Source organism: Electrona antarctica (assembly GCF_951216825.1).
Source record: "Electrona antarctica genome assembly, chromosome: 2".
NCBI lineage: Eukaryota > Metazoa > Chordata > Actinopteri > Myctophiformes > Myctophidae > Electrona > Electrona antarctica.
This window is the reverse complement of record NC_136807.1, coordinates 40824643-40844995: the sequence shown is the minus strand read 5'-3', so window position 1 is coordinate 40844995 and position 20353 is coordinate 40824643. Positions and strand designations below refer to the sequence as shown.

Sequence of the window (20353 nt, the reverse complement as noted above, 5' to 3'; positions counted from 1 at the left end):
GGATATAATCAGTATAATAATATAATCAATTCTGATTCACATGACATTAAAGCCTTGTCCTGTTGTCCGGGACAAGTAATTCCGGTAAATCTTTCCGGACAAGTGCATTGAAAGCTTACTTGTCCGTTGGACAAGTAACTCTGGACAAGTGACTCTTTGACGCTCCTAGCAGCCAACAATATTGTCTGGTATTATTTTGTGGCTTTCCTAATATTCACCTTTCCAATATTGGTAATATCCCTAGAATGTCTGTGATCTTACATACCTGTACATTTCATCTATTTCAAATACGCAGCCATAGATCGTTCTTATGTGCGCACGGTTAACAGACTGACCACATCAGCCATAGATCGTTCCTAGTATGTGCGCACGGTTAACAGACTGACCACATCAGCCATAGATCGTTCCTAGTATGTGCGCACGGTTAACAGACTGACTACATCAGCATTTAAACTCACCCAGTAATGTCTTCTAGTTTCATGTCCATTTGTGTCAAACATGTGTCAAGTAATATATCACCACTTTTCCACAACGAAAAGCTGGACTGAAAATATGAACTTCCTTTGGGAACAGTCTATGTTTAGGATCACAATGTATGGGGCACACAATTGACAGGTGTGTTGTGATTGGGTTGGGGTAATTGATCACACCACCTATTTTGTGTGCACTGTGCCCCATACATTTGTGCTTCTTAAGGAAGTTTTGATATGTTCAGTCCTGAGTTTTCTGGCAGGGCTTTGATACAAGTTTAAATGCCGACGAGATCAGTCTGCCAACCGTGCTTGGATAGGACTGAACTATGGCTGTGTACAGGTATTTGGATAGGACTGAACTATGGCTGTGTACAGGTATTTGGATAGGACTGAACTATGACTGTGTACAGGTATTTGGATAGGACTGAACTATGGCTGTGTACAGGTATTTGGATAGGACTGAACTATGGCTGTGTACACTACAGGTATTTGGATAGGACTGAACTATGGCTGTGTACACTACAGGTATTTGGATAGGACTGAACTATGGCTGTGTACAGGTATTTGGATAGGGCTGAACTATGGCTGTGTACACTACAGGTATTTGGATAGGACTGAACTATGGCTGTGTACAGGTATTTGGATAGGACTGAACTATGGCTGTGTACACTACAGGTATTTGGATAGGACTGAACTATGGCTGTGTACAGGTATTTGGATAGGACTGAACTATGGCTGTGTACAGTACAGGTATTTGGAATACATGAAATGTATGTAAGATCACAGACATTCTAGGGCTATTAACTTGTAAACTGACAATACTCATCTAATATTCAAACATGTATTCACCAAAACCAACTTACAGTTAGTTTATTTAAAATGTATTTGTGTGTGCTCATGCTCCGGACAAGTGACCTTTGTGCCCAGACAAGTGAATGGGAAATGTACTTTCCTCAAAGTTAATGCCCTGTTATTTTTATTTTGTGTCTATTGTATTGTAACCAACTGCCTTTCAATTGCACTCCAAGTTTAAATGACGGTAAAGAAAGTAGCATCAGATACAGTGTGTTCAATAGACTTTGTGCAACAAGGGAAGGAAGGTGCTATATGTTCACATAGGTATTATAATCCACCTCAGGCATAACAAAAAAAGAACTGGTAAATCTGCATGAGGAAGTATGAGTGTAATCCACAGGAAGGTAATCGAACATAGCAAGACTAGACTGGCATAATAAAAGTCTGATGAAACCAGAAGGCACATGTTCAGGCATTTGAAACTGTGGGAGAGCTTTGAGGTTTGACCACTCACCGTTACTTGTATAATTCCTGGAGGGATGGAAGCTGGGCCGTACACGCCACCTGCGGTAGGTTTTTCCAGTAACGGACTGTGCAGTTCCCATACCAGGGAACTGCACAATACCCCTGGTCATTTCCAAATATTACCTCTCGGCCTTATAGCAATCCAACCAAAGTCTGCCAAAACAAGTATCACTTGCCATTGCGCATGTGTGTAGCCTACCTTTAGCATGATTTAATCTTAGTTGTGCACCAGTCTTGCATAACATATAGGCGACCACAACGCATCACATTGCGCTGTGAGTTTGTGGATCGCTAGTATCGTGTGCAACACTGGCGTGCAAATCAGGCTTAGGGCAAGGTCACACATGCACGACAGAAACGGTTGAATCCCGTTTTGCACAAGCTTCCGGTTGTGTCACGTGAAGTTCAACTTAGTTCAACATTGAAGCATTTAGCCATGGCATGTATTTTTACTTCCCCAAAGCTTGGCATGTGCAAACTCCCTCTTCCCCTGCTATCGTACATGTGTGACCAATGACCATACCCGTCCTTATGTAGTACACACGCATGCATGGCTGAACAGACATGTCACGGTCACTTCCATTCTGTCCGAGTGAAAGTGGGGGAGCTTCCGGTTGCGGTGCACCGATGTATGATGTGCCGTCGCTCGCGTATTAGTTCAACCTCGTTGAACTTTAACAAGTTTGATATCTCTGTAGGGATTGGACACCCCTCGCGCGTCTGTACCCACCGGACCCTTAGAATTTTGTCCAGCAACTCTGTTACTACTGCCCTGTCTCTCCACATCGCTCTGCGCACTTCATCTCTTGTTTTAATCACTATGGGAGATGATAAATGGAGAACGGCGTGGAGAGACTCAAACTGGCATTAATCATGCATGGAGAGGTTGCTGTGTTAGGGAAGCACAGCAGGTCAGGACTTGATCTGCATACATGATGACTGAGCAAGGCCTTTGAACACAGCACACTTGTGATAATCTACTCTGGCTGGGCTATATAATATCAATATTATATCGACATCTTGATATGAGCGTTGACATCATTTGGGATTTTTGAGGGGCCCTAGCCCCTCCTATATTCAGCTATTAGTGTAGATCTTAGTCTTACACAGACATTAAATTACCATTGACAATGAATCAGACATATGTGTCTGAGCAAATCGGCCATTTTCGTCCTTTACATAGATTAAATTCTCATTGACAATAAATGGAAAATTTACATCAGTGTCTGAGCAAATCAACATGTTACATCATGATGATGTACGATTTGAATTGAGCACCCCTCAATTCACACGGGTGTAATTTCTTATATTGATGTGGCATATACAGTATAAGTGATGTCTTTTGGTATAAGTCGTTTAGGATTTTTGTACAGATGTTAAAATCTAGATTGAATAGGCAATCTACAAGTTAAAATGTGATATTTGATTTTGTCCATATCACTGAGGCCTAATATCGCTCTGGGAGCAGTAGTTAAAGGCTGAAAAGTAGGAATGTAATAGGTAATTGTATTTTAATGGCCTTAATTTAAAAGCATACACTTGGTATGCAGCAGTGGCTGTACTTGCATAATACATCAGGATTGTCTAAAGAGTGGGACTTTAACAACCTTTACCAGAGAGTCCCCCTCACCCGGCCCACTGGATGTACCTCACAAACTGTTCCTATGCCAATGCAGCCCTATATCATTTATTCAACCCATTCCAACCTGTGATATTATTATCTTCTTAGTACTCCATGATATTCTCCTCTCCAGTCCATGTACAACTGTAGTTGTTTTTGTTCAAGCAGAAATTTAGCTATAGTCACTGCTTTCATTCACACAAACACTGGCACATATTTTATCAGGCAAAATCCCCCCAACCCCTTTTTTGTCTGTGCCTCCCCCTCTCTTTATCTCTCTCTTGTTCTCTTTCACACACACATTTTTCCCACCCCTGCTACTAGCCAGCCCCCCTCCCCTCTTTCTCTTTTCTCTCTCTCCCTCCCTCTCCCCCTCTCTCGTCCACTGTCCACTGTCTCCCTCTCTTTGCCTCTGTGCCCGACCACCCCCCTCCCTCCTCTGTTCCCAGTTTCAAACCTTGTCTGCTCTGACCAACCAACTACAATCCCTTCCTGTCCCCCCCACCCACTTTTTTATTCACACTTTTCATCTACATGTCCCCCTCGATCACAAAACCGAGCTCTCTGCCTGCACGCGCCCACACACGCACGCACACACACATATACACACATATACACACACATGCTGTCCCCCTGGCTTCTCCTCCTTTGTCTGCCTGACTAATTCTCCAGCGGTCGTTCGGTCCCAGGGGATTAATGTGTGTGTGCCCATGAAGGGAGGGATGAAAAAGTGCAGGAGACAGAAGAGAGTGTGCGATATTTTTGTTATGTTTGCAGTTTGGAAACTATTGGTGAGAGGAAGGAAGCTGTATCCTTGTCTTTGTCTTTTTTTTCTGCATGACGGAGAGTGAAATTAGCCTATTCTAGGGCATGATATCTTCTTTTAATAATATTCCCTCTTTGCCAGTCTCTAAACGTTTGTGTTCAGGACCACTGAAAGTTGCAGCAAAAACAAAGTTTGAGCCTCAGTGGGCTTGAGGCTGCAGTACAAATAATGTGTGAAAACACAAAACAGCGTGTGAAATCACCATGACCCTCCCTAGTCCTACACATGCATTTCTGACGAGCAATAAGCTGCAGGTGTTTCACCAAAGTAAAAGCTTGGACGCCCGCAGGGCAGGAAGAATGCACCATGTCAGATGGCCCCTTCTCATGTAGCGTCAGTAGAGGAAAATGAATGAATTAATGAATGAATGAACGAACAATGATTCTGACATGTGAACACGGCCTATGGGCTGAATTCGTTTTTTTTTTTGCTGCCAAAGCGAGATGCCATCGTTTCAGTTGTTGTGCGTTTGTTATCCTTAACTCTTATAACCTCTGTGGTTTACAACATTTGCCCACATGGGCAGCCATTTGGTCATTTGGCTGGTGTCAGGAAATTCCTTTTTGACATTCTTCTTTTTGAAAGGGGACATGTGGTTTGGGTTGTGTGTGTGCTGTAGGTTTGAGAGATAGAAAGAGAGAGAAAGAGAGGGAGAGAGGGAGCTTGTATACAGTACAGTATGACTGGTTTGGTATGTGTATTCACTTTCTGGGATTTATGTGTAGTGTGTGCATGCATGCGTGTATATGCACTATAGTGCACCCGCGCACTGTTGTGTTTCTGATGTGGGCATATGTTGTGTGAGGCCTCTGCATGCGCAATTGTGCGTTTCATGTGAGTGTGCATTTGTACACTAGTGTGTCATATCTTCCGTACGAATGCACTAGTGCACTAGTGAGTTTCTCATGTATGATTGTATGTGTCTGACTTTTTGTGCATGCGTTTGGAAGCGAGTCTGGGAGGGTGTGAGAGACAGCGATGGGACTGTGAATGTGTTTGATGTACTGTGATAACTCTGTCCGGTATGTGGCTTTCATGGGAACTCCTTGCCCTGGGGACACTGGCAAATAAGCTCTTGTTTAAAGGAGAACTTCCCTCTCTTTATCGCCTGTTGTTTTTCCCCCTTGTCCCTCCACATCCTGTTAGCCTTTACCTTTTTTGTCTCACAGTTCCGTGTGTCCCTCTAGGGTCAACCTAACACCGATCCTCCTGATTTAGGCCATAGAAAGGCAGACACCATTAATTTGTGTGACAGGTAACTTATCTTATGGATGATTTACATACTGGGAAAACGAAATGCTTTTGAGAATTCACCCGATATAGCTACTTTTGTACGACTCAAGCGTACCGGTCCGAGACCTCTCAGGCCCCTCCCATTTGTCAGTTGGTCTAATATCAACGTATTGTATCTTTAATTTGACTGACAGCTATTGGCATTGGGTTGTCAGCCTGTCTGAATTTGGATCAGGAGAAAGGGCATGCTTGACGTGAGTGCTAATGACCGTTTTATAAAAGAGTTAATGGCTCTGCTGTGAGCTACTGTACATGCCACCCGCAGCTCACAGTGCTTTTTGCTCATTAGAGCCAAAGTATTTAGGGGAAGAAAAAAAATCCCCAGCTTGCCTGTATTAATTTGACTGAGGACCAAAAAGGACATTCCAGTGGTTGTGAATGTGAGGCGTTGTGGAGGTCTCCAGGATTCTCTGTAATGTGCGAGCAGTAACCTTAGACACGGCTAGTGAATGACAGCGGCACTTCAGTTGGTCATGTGTTTTCCGTTGTAAAACAATATCCAAGCAGTTTTGTATCCTGACCTGGAATGAGTGGAATCTACTTGGGCTATATATTGCTCCCCTCTCAGTGCACCGTTATGTATGATAATTGAGACAACCATGTTCCTGACCTTCACCACAGCGTTTACTAGTGGCGTGGTGGTCATTAGTGCTCTCTCTTCCGGCAGGCTCAATTGTATTATCATAATGGTGATATCAGGCCTTATCATGTCCTTAATTTGCAGAATGGAGAATTCACCCATCAAGAGCTTCTGCCAGAAATATGGGAGGGGAAGCCTCGCCCCTTCCCTTCCCCTACTGGGCGGGGCTTCTTTCTTTTTACAGGAGTTGGGCGTTGTCATTTATTTTTGGCTTTCGCCTTTTTTTATATTTTTTATAGAGGGACAGACAGTAGGCTGACAGGAAATGGGGAGAGAGATGAGGGGGTGACGGCCCAGGCCGTCTGTATTTCTAATACAGACCGAATGCCCCATCTCACCACCGGCCTCAGTGGCTTGGCTCGCTAATCATTAGACTCCCAATCCACACCTCCTGGTATCGAATCCTGCTTGCGCCACTATTTCTCCGCCAACCGCAGACAATAGTCCCACATACGTGGCTGGTTGAGACTCACCCATGGCTTAGTGGGGCAAGGTGGCACAGTCAAACATGCAGTAATCCTCGTCTCTAAACTACCTCCCCCTGGCCATCACCTGATGGAGGGGAAAGGAACTGGTTGGAATAACGTGTTCCTTCCATGCATTATGTCCAGCCAGGGAAACTCCCCCGCCAGGTGAAAAGAAGCAGCTTGGACTCATCATGCATTGAAGGAAGCATGAGGTCAGTCCGCTGCCCCCACAGGTGTAGCGCCCAGGATTACATGAGATGACAATGGGTGATAAAATGGGTTACAAAATCATGGGATAAAAATTTAAAAAAAGACCCACCCGTGGCTTCCGCGTTCTGTTAGGTTAGGATTAGGGTAGGGTTAGTAATGTCATATTATAGACCAATATTTGTTTATAAACATTGGGACTGGGCGCACAGGTGACTGTTTCATGTAATCAATTCCCAACAGATCTCCAAACCTGTTGTTTTGGGGAGCACTGGTTTCAGTCCATTCAACCTCCTCTTGTGTGTTGGCTAGTGAGGTGCACCCTAGGAGACATTTATACTTCATTGCGCAACAGTATTGCGCACAGAGAACAGCTGATATACAAGCTCACATCGCATCGCGGACGTGACTGTTGTGAGCTTAGAGGTCTGCGTGCGCGACACCATCGCGGGACGGAGCATAAATTATACTTGATAATGGGCTGCAGGTGCGCGTGCAGTCGTGCACAAACAGGCTCTGCTGCCGTGATCATGAGCGCTCACATCGTTCTTATGACAGCGACTGGAGGTGTGGTTTTGAGGACAACTGCTTTGAATTGCTATTATTGTTCAAACACAACAGAAACCAAGGATTATATATTTCAAGGGCGAGAGATCCTCCACACTGGGAGAAAAACAGTATCTGAAAGTGTGATGGTGCATTTTGTACACATGAGTGCAGTTAGAACTTTTCCATTGCATGTTATGAGAGTCCGGGTTCTTGTGCGGCCGGCCTGCGCGTGCATGCTGGTGCTTATCAGTGTGACGTCGTCTGTTAAGGTCTATACGCACCCCTGCTACTCAAAGTGACTACTGGGTTGGGCTGCTGGATTCAAGGGGTTGGGCTGCTATGTCTGGCAGACATAGTTGAGGGGTGATATGTCTTTTTAAGCTCAGCCTTGTCTGTGGGAAATTGGCCAAGTATAGATTTACTGCCCTTAGTGCCCTGTAACCTAAAACATCACAGGCTTGGATCCCCACTGCAGCTGATTGTCATCAACAACCACCTTGAGGAAGACACTGAAATTCCACCTGCTAAATAATTCTGAATCACTCTTGATGAGAGAGTATGTAAACATTGTAGGCTGCGCTCTAGCGAGCCACTAACCCAGCGCTGGTGAGACCACAGACAAGTCATTATCTGTCAGAAGTGAGAGGAGATATGACCCCAGGGCACAGATGGGAGGGGTGATAGAAGAGGGGAGATAAAGGCCCAAGACCTAAGGGACACCAAGGAACACACACACACACACTGTATGACACAAAAACAGACACACAGTTCATACACACACACAAAACCAATCACTCTGTGGCTTACAGCATTGCAGAGCATTAGCTATGTCAGTTGAAACCCGCTCTGATCAGTTTCACTGTCTGGTGAAACAGGATAACATTAAGAGCCACTTAGGATCAACTCAGCTTGCCTCCCTATCAAACACAGACTGAGTGGATGACTGAATGTGTGAGCGTTACTGTGGGCAAACGCCTGTTGCTAATGATAATTACAACGATAACTCTGTATATTTATGAGGGCTTTGTGCACATGGCATTCACCAGCACAGTTCTACAATCCATCTGCTTGTAAATAATTCATGCTCAACTGGCCCATAGTGCATCATCCATATTTAATGGTCCGTATCAAATATTCCTAAATGCAATAGTCTATAGTCCTATAGAGTATAGGCCAATGGTGCCAAATGAACACACGTGAAGTTGCAAGACATAAAAAACATATGCTTGGTGAATGGTGAAATGGGTAGTTTTCTATTCTATGAGGTGACTGTTCATTGAAACCCATAACAAAGATAAAGCTTCTGATTAGCAGATTTAATGGAGGCTGTCCAGTGGAGGGGTTTAGGATGTCCTCACCATATATGGGCACTAGTGGAAGTGGTTATTGCTTTGTTTCCGCCACGTCTGAATTAACAATGGACCAATTAATCACCTTAAGTTCTTGTTTGACCACCACCAGCACTGGAAAAAAAAGGCCACTTACGGACATTTTTTACGAGCTCAAGTTTTACTGTGTATCCGATTATACTGAAACCTTCCACAACAGAGTATAATAGTTTAAAAAGCAGTTCTAGAGTGTTGCAGTCCCGCCCCCCTGCTAGGGCACCGGAAGAGAATTCACCATTCATTTTCTCATAGACATTTAAAAACATATTTATTTAAAAACCTCTAAGCATCGGACAAAGCCAACAGCCGAGTTGACAAATCATTACAATAAACACATTTCTTTGGGCCGAACAGATAATTAGAAAGACAAAAAAATACAACAGTACAATGTTTTTCTTCTTTCTAATTATTTGTTCGGCCCCAAAAAAATTGTTTATTGTCATGATTTGTCAACTCGGCTGTTGGCTTTAATGTCCACGGCTTTAATGGTATTTAAATAAATACTATGTGAAATGTCTATGGGGAAAATGAATGGGGAGTTATTTCCTGGTGTCGTTCTGAAATTGGGCGGGACTGCAACGCTCTATCAGAACCACATAGGAAAATCTACTGTTCATCATTTATATGATGCTACATATTATAGTACCGTAGTATAGTCAATGTTATATAGCGCAGGAAATCAACACCTAACAACAAATATCAATGGTCAGCTACATTGGGATAGGCTGCTCCTGTATTTCAGCATTTTCTATTAAAAATCACACCTGTGCAGTGATGTAAATAGGTTTTCAATGTAATGGGTCCCGAGACCCAGGGGTTGTCTTTTAGATGAGTCCCAGGGACATTTTATGAGTCCTAGTTCAACAACGTTAGAGTACAGTACTGAGGATCTTGCATCCCAGGACCCCCGGAAGGTGTCATGATTGCGTCCTTTCTCAATTTAGTGAGTCTAAGGATGCAGGATGCAGGCTATTTGCATCACTGCCTGTGTGAAGTGAGGGGCGCTCTTATCATCGTACATCATCATGACGTAACATGTCTATTTGCTCAGACATATATTAAATTCCCCATTCATTGGCAATGGGAATTTAATATTTGCGTAGGACAAAAATACCAATTTGCTCGTCTACATTATGACGTAAATTCTCCATTAATTTTGTCAAGACAAAAATCTACACTATTTAGCTGAATACAAAAAAAGAACATGATATGTCCTTTACTGTATGATCAGGATACATCTGTCTTGAAAACTTGCATTGGATGTTGGTGATATTGATTTGTTTTTGTCTTTATGTATCGCACATTTTCTGACCTTTCTAACCCATCACATTACTAATATTCTGTCAAAGCGTTCCACTTCAATGGTTTGAATATGATGAACAATGTGACAATGCACTATTCTAGTCTGGTGAATACTAATGTGTTGTTGTTTTTTTCTTTTTCTTTTTGCAGGATTTACCTGAAGATATTCACACAGCGCTTTGAACGAGTGTGTCTGGGAGAGGAGGCCTCCAGATCGCCCCACGGGCACAGACTTAAAAGGCCCTTCACTGGTTTGATGCGTGTGTCGTTCTGTGAGAGTTGGATGAGCTGAGCCTTATTTTTGAAAAAGTTGTGAACAGGTATGTAGGGGATGGAGAGGGCTCGGGTGAGGACAGAACCAAGTCTTTAAGGCCTTTGCTCTCAAACCCTCTATGCTGCTGTAAGGAAAAACACACACATACTGTACAGACACGTATAGGGAGAACAGAAGGGGAGGGTCAGTTCAGCTGAGGAAGACGCCTGAGTCACCTGCAGCTCTGGAAGAGCAGACTGTTTGCAGGTGGTGAGAGGGGGATCACAGAAAGAGAGAGAGACGGGGACTGACAGAGAAACAGAGGTTCGGAGGAGGAGGGGGAGGCGGCGGCGGCGGAGGAGGAGTTGCAGAGGCCCTTCGCCATGGCGACCGACCCGGGCGAGCCCACGGGCACAGAGGACTCCTCTGAGAAACCTGATGGACAGAGGGAGGAGGACGCTGAGCGGGAGGGCAGGGCCGGCGGAGAGAGGGAGAGGACGCGCAGCACCCCCTCGGACTTCCCCTCCTCCCAGACCCAGGAGAGGAGAGCGGCAGGGGGGGAGGAGGGGGGACCCAGAGGAGGAGGAGGAGCGGGGGGAGGAAGAACGGTCAGCCTGGGGGGCGAGGAGCCCCTAGTCAGGCCCATGTCTTTCTCCACCCCCTCCTCGCCAGCCGCCCAAGGCCCCGGCAGGCTGAGAAGGGATAGGCGCTTCTTCAGGAAGAGTGTGGAGATCTGTGAGGAGGAGGACGAGGTGGAGGAGCCCCACGTAGCAGCCCAGAGTGCCCCCCACCTGGAGCTGTGCTCCTCAGACTCGGTCTTCACCAGCGGCCCACAGCCGCATGGGGCCGCCTCTGCGTGCGCCGCCCTGGGCCACGACCTGACCGCCGCTGGCTCTGCTCAGGAGTCCGGCAAGGATGCCCCTACGTCTTCCAGCCCGCAAAAGGGCAAGGAGAGGGACCGCGAGCAGGAGGAGGAGGCAGAGATGAAAGCCGTTGCCACCTCTCCTGGAGGCCGGTTCCTCAAGTTTGACATTGAACTGGGCAGAGGAGCCTTTAAGACTGTCTATAAAGGCCTGGACACTGAGACATGGGTGGAGGTTGCCTGGTGTGAACTTCAGGTAAGAATAACTTATCTGTGCTTCATTCACGATGAGAAACATGCAATTGTAAATGTAGCACAAATGTAATTTTCACACACATTCACATTAAACTTATTCACACTTCATGCCTGCTCCAATACAGCTACAATCATATATATTTTTGGCCACTGAGCACAGCAGCTCCACCAGAACAATTGGGCTCTGGTGCCATGCTCAAGGAAGGGCACATGATGACCAAACTTGAGTCTGCCTGACAGATTCAGTCGTTCTGAAGTGAATTGCACCAGATTAATTTTGGAGCTCTCTCGCTCCTTCCTGGGAAAATCTCACTCGGTTGTCCGCTTGCCATTCATTCTGTGAGTGCTGTTCAGTGGAGACCAGGGTGAGAAGGCGGTGCAACACGTGTTGAGTGACATTGCCGTATGAGTGCGTGAGGCCTTTCTAGGATTTTAATGAATAATAGAATGTGAACTGCTGTAATACCTTCCGGTGTTGTGATAAGTTGCAGCATACTGATTGGAACAGTCTTGAATTCATAAATGATGTCTGAGGTTTTTTCTTTCTTTCTCATGCGTAAAGATTTGGAATGCGTGTCTAATTCTAGGAATTAATATGGATTGATATTAATTAGCTTTCATCAGGAATAGCACAGTGACTCTGTGTATGAGGTTGTTCACAGTTTCTTTATTTGAGTTAATTAAGTTTAGCCTCAGTTTGCCTCGTGATAGTCTGAAAATGTAGGTAGATTGTTAAATCAGTGAATGTTTTTATACATTTAATCATAATGCATTTAGATTTACCTAAGGTTACAACGTTGAGGAGATTAACCAAAATGTTTATAGTTAACATTATTTGACTAATTAGGTTAATCTAAATGTATAGGTTAGATCCTAACACCATAAACACTAGATCATCCAAAGAGCTGCCTTATAGTAGCCTGGATCCAGCCCAAAGACCCCGCCCACTCTCTGAGTGGACTGAGTCTCTTGAAAGCTACAGTCTGATAATCAGGCTAGCCTTATAGGGTCTTTAGTCTTTGATTTGGAACAATTATGACACAACTCTCTTGTGTCTCGGTTTGCACATGATGCAGTAACTAATGAGGCAGAGATATGGGAAATGAAATCAGCGTAGACATGGAGGACGGAAGCTCTGAATGGGCCATAGTTTGGGAACAAAGATGAAAAAGGACCACTGTAACGTCAGTAATCCTCACAGTGAAGAACTCTGTTCTGACTGTGACGTGTGGTGGTGGATGTCAGATCTTAATGACGCTTTTCTGCCAGAGGTCTTGGAAGTCTTTACATCGCCAACATAATTTATGGCCTTTTCGAAGCAATGGGGAACATTGTCAAGTGAAGTGAGCTCAACATGTGGTGGGAGGAGTGGGAGATGCACTCGAGGAGAGGAGCAAAGAAAGTGGATCCGTCTCTCCCTCCCTCCCTCTTACCCTCCCTCCCTCTCTCCCTCCCTCCCTCCCTCTTACCCCCACAATAGAGAGCAGTGTGGTGGTTTGCCAGCTGATTTGGCTGCCGGCTTTGTGTGAGAAAAAAACTGCTAATTCCAAAACAAGAGCCTTAACTAATTATTTGGTTCAGACTCTGCGTGTTGGACTAACATTACCCCCGTTACCTACCCTGGTCTCCTTCCAACAGCAGCTCGCCTCTGTCTAATATCACTCACTGAGGCTACTGCTGCTTCTGGCCATAGCTCCATCAAAGGCAACAGTCCCAGACAAATACTCGCTCCATCTCACACAGAGTTTATCCAAGAGACCTGCGGAGCTTGTAAAGGTAGTCTGTTTCATTTAAACTTTCAGTGGTGTTATGTCATTCACCACATGAAGAGATCAAGGGAATCTACATCATGAGTTTGTTGGGGGTGCAGCAAGCTATGGTGCATCTTGTGTGTTTTTGGCTCCTTTTTGTGACCCTGGAGCTTGGAAAACAGATATTTGGTTATCGAGTCTACCGTCTTCATTTTTCATGCTGCAGGTCCCTGCAATATGATACTTAACCTTTTGCAATAGGACAACGCTGATACCGTTGTTGTTTTCACCTCTAAGGCAATGGCAAACTCAATGGCAAACTCAATGGCAAACTCAATGGTGGACTCAATGGCGGACTTGACCACGCCCCCCAAATACTTGTATTTGTGCCTCAAAGAATAGATATTTGTGGGCCACCAATCAACAAGGTATATAGGTTTTAAGTGGATAAGAGGCTGCCTGTAACACCAAGCAATAAGTGGCTATGTCCACCGAGGCATTTTCTTCCTGAGTGCAGCGTACTGTATGTTTTGAATAGTTTTCAGTGGCAGCGCCATGTATTTACGCTATGCTGTAAATACCAGCAGCATGACGAGGTGCATGAGCGTTATAGAGCACCTTACTTTTCAACTGGGTGAAAAAACACACAGCCTAATACCTACGTGAAAGAAAAAACTAAAACACGCCTCACTGTTGTGTCTGTCCATCCAGCCATCCGTGTCTGTCTGCAGCTAGCCTCGGAAACCCAGGTGTTTTTATTAGTCTGCAGCTAATCTCACAATCCACTACACCACCGATCAGCACCTCATTTCTTGTCCATGTTACCACCAGCAGGCCAAGGAAGTCAACCGCTGAATGGTCATATAGCGTGGCTCTGTAATGGGCTAGTCGTCTATGAGAGGGTCAGTGTGTCTGTGTCACGGACCCATCTGTGCCATTCTAATGATGCAGTCTATATGCATGCTGCCAGTAGACCACAGAGGTACATCCACTATTCACATATTCCTTTAACTTTCATTTCATAATGGAAGTCAATGGGGGTGTGATCAGGCTGAAACATTGTCCAAAATGTGGAGTCGTGAATACGTCATAGATGCATCATAGACAGCTGATGCCATAGATCAACCTTTTCACAACGCCTCACATTGTGACTTGCGAGGCGTTGAGCGCCTATTTTCACAATCTTTGCCTCTTAATTAGGCTATATTAATTGACAATTTTGCCAATGTTTGACCAGTTCTAATAGTATCATTTGTTGATTACCTTTGATGCCATAATAGTCTTTTTTAATTTATTTGATTTGATTTTTTTGTATTTGGTATTAAAAGTCCTTATATTGTCACTTTACTGTCATGTGGGGACCCTGATGGGGGTCCTGACTCCCGGCCCACAGGTTGATAAACACTGCTAGATGACACAGGCTGTCCACAATACATAATGTCTGAGATACACATTGGAGCATACCGTTCTTCTCATATTGCGTGTGAGCAGTCTCTTATTACTATCTACTAAAGCCCGATTTATACTTTGGTGCACATTGGTGTGGAGCGGTGAAAACTGCCGATCTACAAGCTCAACTGGTTGTCCTGGCCAACCGGATCTCCTCTTTATGCCCATATATGAGCATATCGGATTGGTCTATCCGACCGACTAGATGCCGCGCACCACACTCCCTCTTTGGGCACCGGTTTACTCGAGAATAATGCAAGTCGGGAATTAGAAAATGCCCGCCCCACCCAGTTATGCAAAACCTGTTGCACCTGTTGTTTGAGTACCAGTTGTACATTTTGTAAGCATAGTAAGCAATAAGCCTAAGAGTGAAATACGGTTACTTAAGCCATATACTTTGTTGTATATTCAAAAGCAAAAATTACCTACAAACTACATATTAATTACTATAATCACATGGGCCTCAAGCAGCAATGTTTTCTTAAATGTCTTCTCATCTCTTATATTGTCTCTTCATATAATTGGTCCTCACTCTTCACTATCAGTGACATCATTGATGGGGAATCCAAGCTAATAGAAACTGCAGGCTTTCTCTTCCTGGAACGTTAGCATGCTATAATAGAATAGAATGTTTAAGCTGTTTGAGCTAAACTATGTGTTAACAACCTGGATTTGAACATCGCACGCATCAGTCTGTGTGCTAGTGCTATTAAGATGATATCTAATCCAATTCCAAAGCGACACAACCCAAACATTTGTACCAAACTGCAATGCATTGGGGCAATGCTTTATAAGTGAAGCAGAGCTCACTCCACGAAACCGGTACAATTTGGACTTTTTTTTGACCGAAATATTTTACTTTTCTGAATACCCCACAATATTAAGGACATCTTTAACTATCAGAAAAACATATTTTCCATCTCAGGCATTACATTAATATTTTAATAGAATAATATAATAACGGGGTGGAAATAATCAACCCCGTTATTTGCAGGGTTGTGATTTTTTTTTATACTCAAGATGGCCACTGCTCTACCTGTAGTGCTTGCACTACCCCTCTTATTGCCCTTGACGGTATTGACGTAGTGAATTAATTAATCCCCCACAACCGTTGACGTTATTGACGTAATTGTTTTATTCCCTATAATCGGGGGGTTTGTTTTAAATAATGTAGCAACTTTTAGCATTTTTGGCTAACGGGCCGATGTCCTTCACCTAAAACCGTCCGAAATCCTCGCATGCACGGTCGCGCACGCACGCACACGGTCTTTATGGGCATAGCTGCTCAAAATGCGATATTCGGGGCTTGATTAGAGCTTAATTTGACTTAGATATGAAAATAAATGATGATCGCATAGCATCGGGGACAGATTACTGTAACACACAGTGCAGAAAGATAGCGGATGTTGACATCCGTTGAACCGGAAATGATTTGACGGTCGGCATAATGGTGAAGTTACTGCCACCATCAGGACTGGGTGTCTATACTATATGCGTGCCCCGTTAAAATGAGATATATTGTGTATAACACAGATTTTTCTATTGGCATTAAAATGATGAATTAAAAATATGAATAGTGCACAATCCACTGTTACTTAGGGTGGCCATAAGGGGGTTAAGAGGAGAATACTTGGCATACATGAGATTAAGAAATCAGTTATATTGTTGTTTAGGGGTAGAGTGACCGGATGGGAACTGCAAGGTTCCCAGTTCAAACCCGGGCTCCCCCAGAATTGGTGTCGAAGTGTCCTTGAGCAAGACTCTAAACCCCTAATTACTCCCGATGTGCAGGTTGGTGCCTTGCATGGTTTCCTCCGGGATCGGTGTGTGAATGTGTGTGTGAATGGGTGAATGTAATGCACAATCTCTGTAAAGCGCCTTGCATAAAGGCGCTATATAAATGCACCATTTACCATTTTTAAATGGCTATAAAACATACAACAAACAAACAACACAATTAGGTGTGAAATTGCCTCTTTCATGTTGTTCAGAAGGCTGGTAGAATGCCAATTATTGTTGGTGCTATATATATGCTATTTTAATGATTAATCATCTCTTTATTCAAAAACTAAACATGACAATAAAGCACAGATAGATTGTGAATGGCATAATTTATGGATTTTTGTACATTTTACACTCATATCTCCATGACGAAATCCACTTTCATCGAAGTGGATCCACTTTCATCGCAGTGTCTTTCTTGAGTAATCTTTACACAATATTAAGGGGAACATTTCAATTGATGAAGCTTTTAAAAATAGATTTTGGTGACTCAATCGTTAAAATACACCTGAAAGGGTCAGAGGAGTTCCGCAAATAGTACCGGTTTGGTGGAATGACTCATATACTGAGACAATATTCAACATCATGAACTCTGCATATTCCACCATCAAACTACCTTTTATTCATAATATCAAGAGTAAGGCAATTGCTGAAAGAGTGAGTCACACAAGGGGGCCATAGAAAGAAAGCAAAAGTGCAAGACTTGAGTGGGAAGATTATTATGTGTGAAAGATAGAGAGGCAGGTCCTGTGTTGATGAGAGGGAGAGAGACAGAATGAGAGAATTATGAGGCAAACACTGGATTATGCCATCCCTCGCAGAGATCAGCCGTATGGCAAATGCTAAGCTACCCCACACAAACATGCAGACAGACAGACAGACACACAGACAGACAGACAGACAGACAGACAGACAGACAGACAGACAGACAGACAGACAGACACTCTCTCTCTCTCTCTCTCTCTCTCTCTCTCTCTCTCTCTCTCAGGCCTGGTCACATGCCTGCCTGCAACTAGATCTAGGGCCACTGCAGGAACACTCTGGTCTGGTGACCTGTCCCATTTCCTGCATCTGATGCCTCTTCTCAGTGTCCGGCTAAAGTGGAGTGTGATTAGAATGACAATAATCATTAGATGGGATTGGCCGGTAGCATTAATGATAGCGTAGTTAGACAAAGTAATTGATCTGTCCTGACTCCTGTGTCATGGACGGTGAACGGTATATTTCCACTTAAAATCAGGTCAATGTAATACTCATATCGTGTGGATCATGTGATCCACAGGATGTGTCATTCTTGGAGTTGCTGTAAGTGATGTTTTTTTCTCTCTGTTAAAACCAACAATGTGTTTCAAAGTTCCAGCTATATTGTGATAGTAATCACTGCTAGAGTGTTCAGTAACAGGGGTCTCCCTGTCTCTCCAGGTCTCTAGTAAACAGAACATGCATTTTCAGGTGGGGTTATACATTTCATCCAATCAGGGGAGAACTATCAGCTTGTGTTCCAGTTCCAATTTTGTCTGCTCATTTATTTATTTAATCACTTTCCCATTTCAATTGTTTATCCTGTATCCCGTATGAGTTCACTTTCCCGACTGGATAAAAGTGGTATCCTGACTTGAAAATGTGTTTATTTATTTTTAGAGCTGGTGGAGAGGGAGGAGATCTGTGTTATTGAACAAACATTCTAAAGCAGTGATTGCTGTGGGAATTTAAAGCTATTGAACACTTGTTTTAACAATATCACTAGTAATCCTGGTCTCTAAACTGCCTCCCCCTGGCCAGCCAGGGCGCCTGATGGAGGGGAAAGGAACTGGTTGGAATAACGTGTTCCTTCCATGCGCTACGTCCAACCAGGTGTAAAGGAGCGACTTGCATGAAGGAAGCATGAGTTCAAGTCCGTTGCTCTCCCCAGGTTGGCGGAGGGTGTGTGGAGCCCAGGATCACATTAGATAATTGACGTGGGATCAAAACAAAACAAAAAAACAATATCACTAGCAGCAGAAAACATGGGAGTGGAGAGCTAAGAGGTAGAATGTTATTCCATATCATTCGCTTAACCAAATTGTATTTATCCTTTGCTGCATTATTGACACAGCCAATAGCTTATGTGGTTTGGAATGACGCCCATTGTACTGACACATCAAATCATAATAATGTCATCCATTGTTGTTTACCTTCCCATTGTATCGGACAAGCAATATTTGTAGCCCAACTGCGGCTGCCAGTAATTAAACAGGCTCAGGAAATACTCCCTGTGGCTTGAGCCATATTGGTACACAATGGGTCTCATGCAGCAATATCCTACTATAAATGCGCGAAATCTGTCAGTGACCGTCCATCTGTGTGTCCGTCTGTAGTTCGGCTGATCGAATGGGCTGTCTATCTGTGGCATCAAAGCTGGTGAAAAAAATGGCCGCCACTGTTACTGTTAGGAGTTCTAGAAGATTGTCTGTCTGTATGTCTGGATCTGTCTGTCCGGAGCTAATCTTGCAAAACGCTGAACCGATCAGTGCCGACTTCCTTGTGCATACCGCTAGTACTGTTACTGTAAGTCACAGAAGTACCTCCTCCACCCCAAATGAAGTCCGTTCAGTTTGCAGGCTTTGATAAGGATGTCTAATTTGCATAATGTGTGCAGGGGTGGCTCTTGTACTTGCTGCCAGAAATGTCTAGTTGTATCTCTTCTTCTGTGTCCCATGAGGATAGGGAAGCCACTCTGACACGGAGGATTAGCTGTCCTAAAGCAGCTTGAACGAGTAGGTACAGTAGTAGGGGTTTACAGAACATTCCTCTGAAAGGGCAAGAGTATCACATTTACACATGCTGGTGCTTGTGTCAAATATTTCAACATCCATCATCACAACATCCATGTTTTTTTGTGTGCGTTTGCATGTGTATATCTACTATGCATTGTTCTTTCTATGCATGTGTGTGAGCTTGCACGACTGGCCTGAATGTAATTGGATGTAACTGTCTCTGCAGCTGTGTGGTTGATATGCGTTGCCGTTGCTGTCCAGAGTGCGCATATGCCACCCTACGTGTCTGACCCCCTCCCCCACCCGTCTACCCTCTCTCTCTGTCTCGCTCTCTCTCTCTCGCTCGCTCGTTCTCTCCCTCCCTCCACACTGCTTTGTCTGTGTGAGTGAGTATACAGAGTGATCCAGGGAGTTAATTACAGTGGGTGCCTGTCAGGCTGGAAACAAAAACCCTGCACAGACAGCACAACTCGGGCGGCAGAAACCCGACTGATCCAACCCAGTCCTCCCAGACTGGCAAAGCCCGGCCCGGCCCGGCTCAGCTCAGCTCAGCTTAATTGAGTTCACCGCTGATCAATAGGCACAGGCAAACAAACATCAGTCGACACCAATCAATCTAATGTTAGAGCATGCTACAGTAAGCCAGGAGAGGAGGTCGTGACAGTGGAATAGAGCTGTTCAAAGTGACATAGACGGGAATGGGATCAAATAATCCAAACCTTCAGCCCTTATGACTCCACCAGTTATTGTACCCAACCAAACCTTCTAGGCGCCACGTTACCCTCCTCTGGAGCCTGACCTTCCTGTCTTATAATAATGCCTAGATACAGTATAAATGTAGTCTTTAAATACAATTCAACTCAGGCCTGAGTTGACTTCAGCGCTAAGGTTGCTATGATACCATCTCAGAGATGTGGTGATGTCTCCCCAGAAACAGGCAGTACCCCCCCCCCCACCACCCCTCCCCTTTGGAGTGCTCTGTATTATTTACATCTGCAGATGGTTGCCAGCTTTGAGCCTGCTTTTAAATTCTTTGGCGTATGTATGGTGATGTTGTGTGCCGAACAACGCTTGTGGATCTGCTATTTGCAACATGCAACATTGTCGTACGGTACGACAATCGTGTTTCCTGGCAAACTGGAGCTCAGGACCTCTATTA

At 44.3% G+C, this 20353-nt stretch overlaps 1 protein-coding gene across 1 annotated transcript in view; it reads left to right on the top strand.

The window, feature by feature from the left end:
• Positions 1–10722: 10722 nt before the first annotated feature.
• wnk3 (WNK lysine deficient protein kinase 3) overlaps positions 10723–20353 on the top strand; it is a gene marked incomplete at its 5' end in the record, with an annotated part of 52361 nt that continues 42730 nt past the window's right edge. Inside the window, one exon of the mRNA XM_079515434.1 lies at positions 10723–11457. Coding sequence (XP_079371560.1) covers positions 10723–11457 — 735 coding nt within the window. The remainder of the gene's footprint in view (positions 11458–20353) is intronic.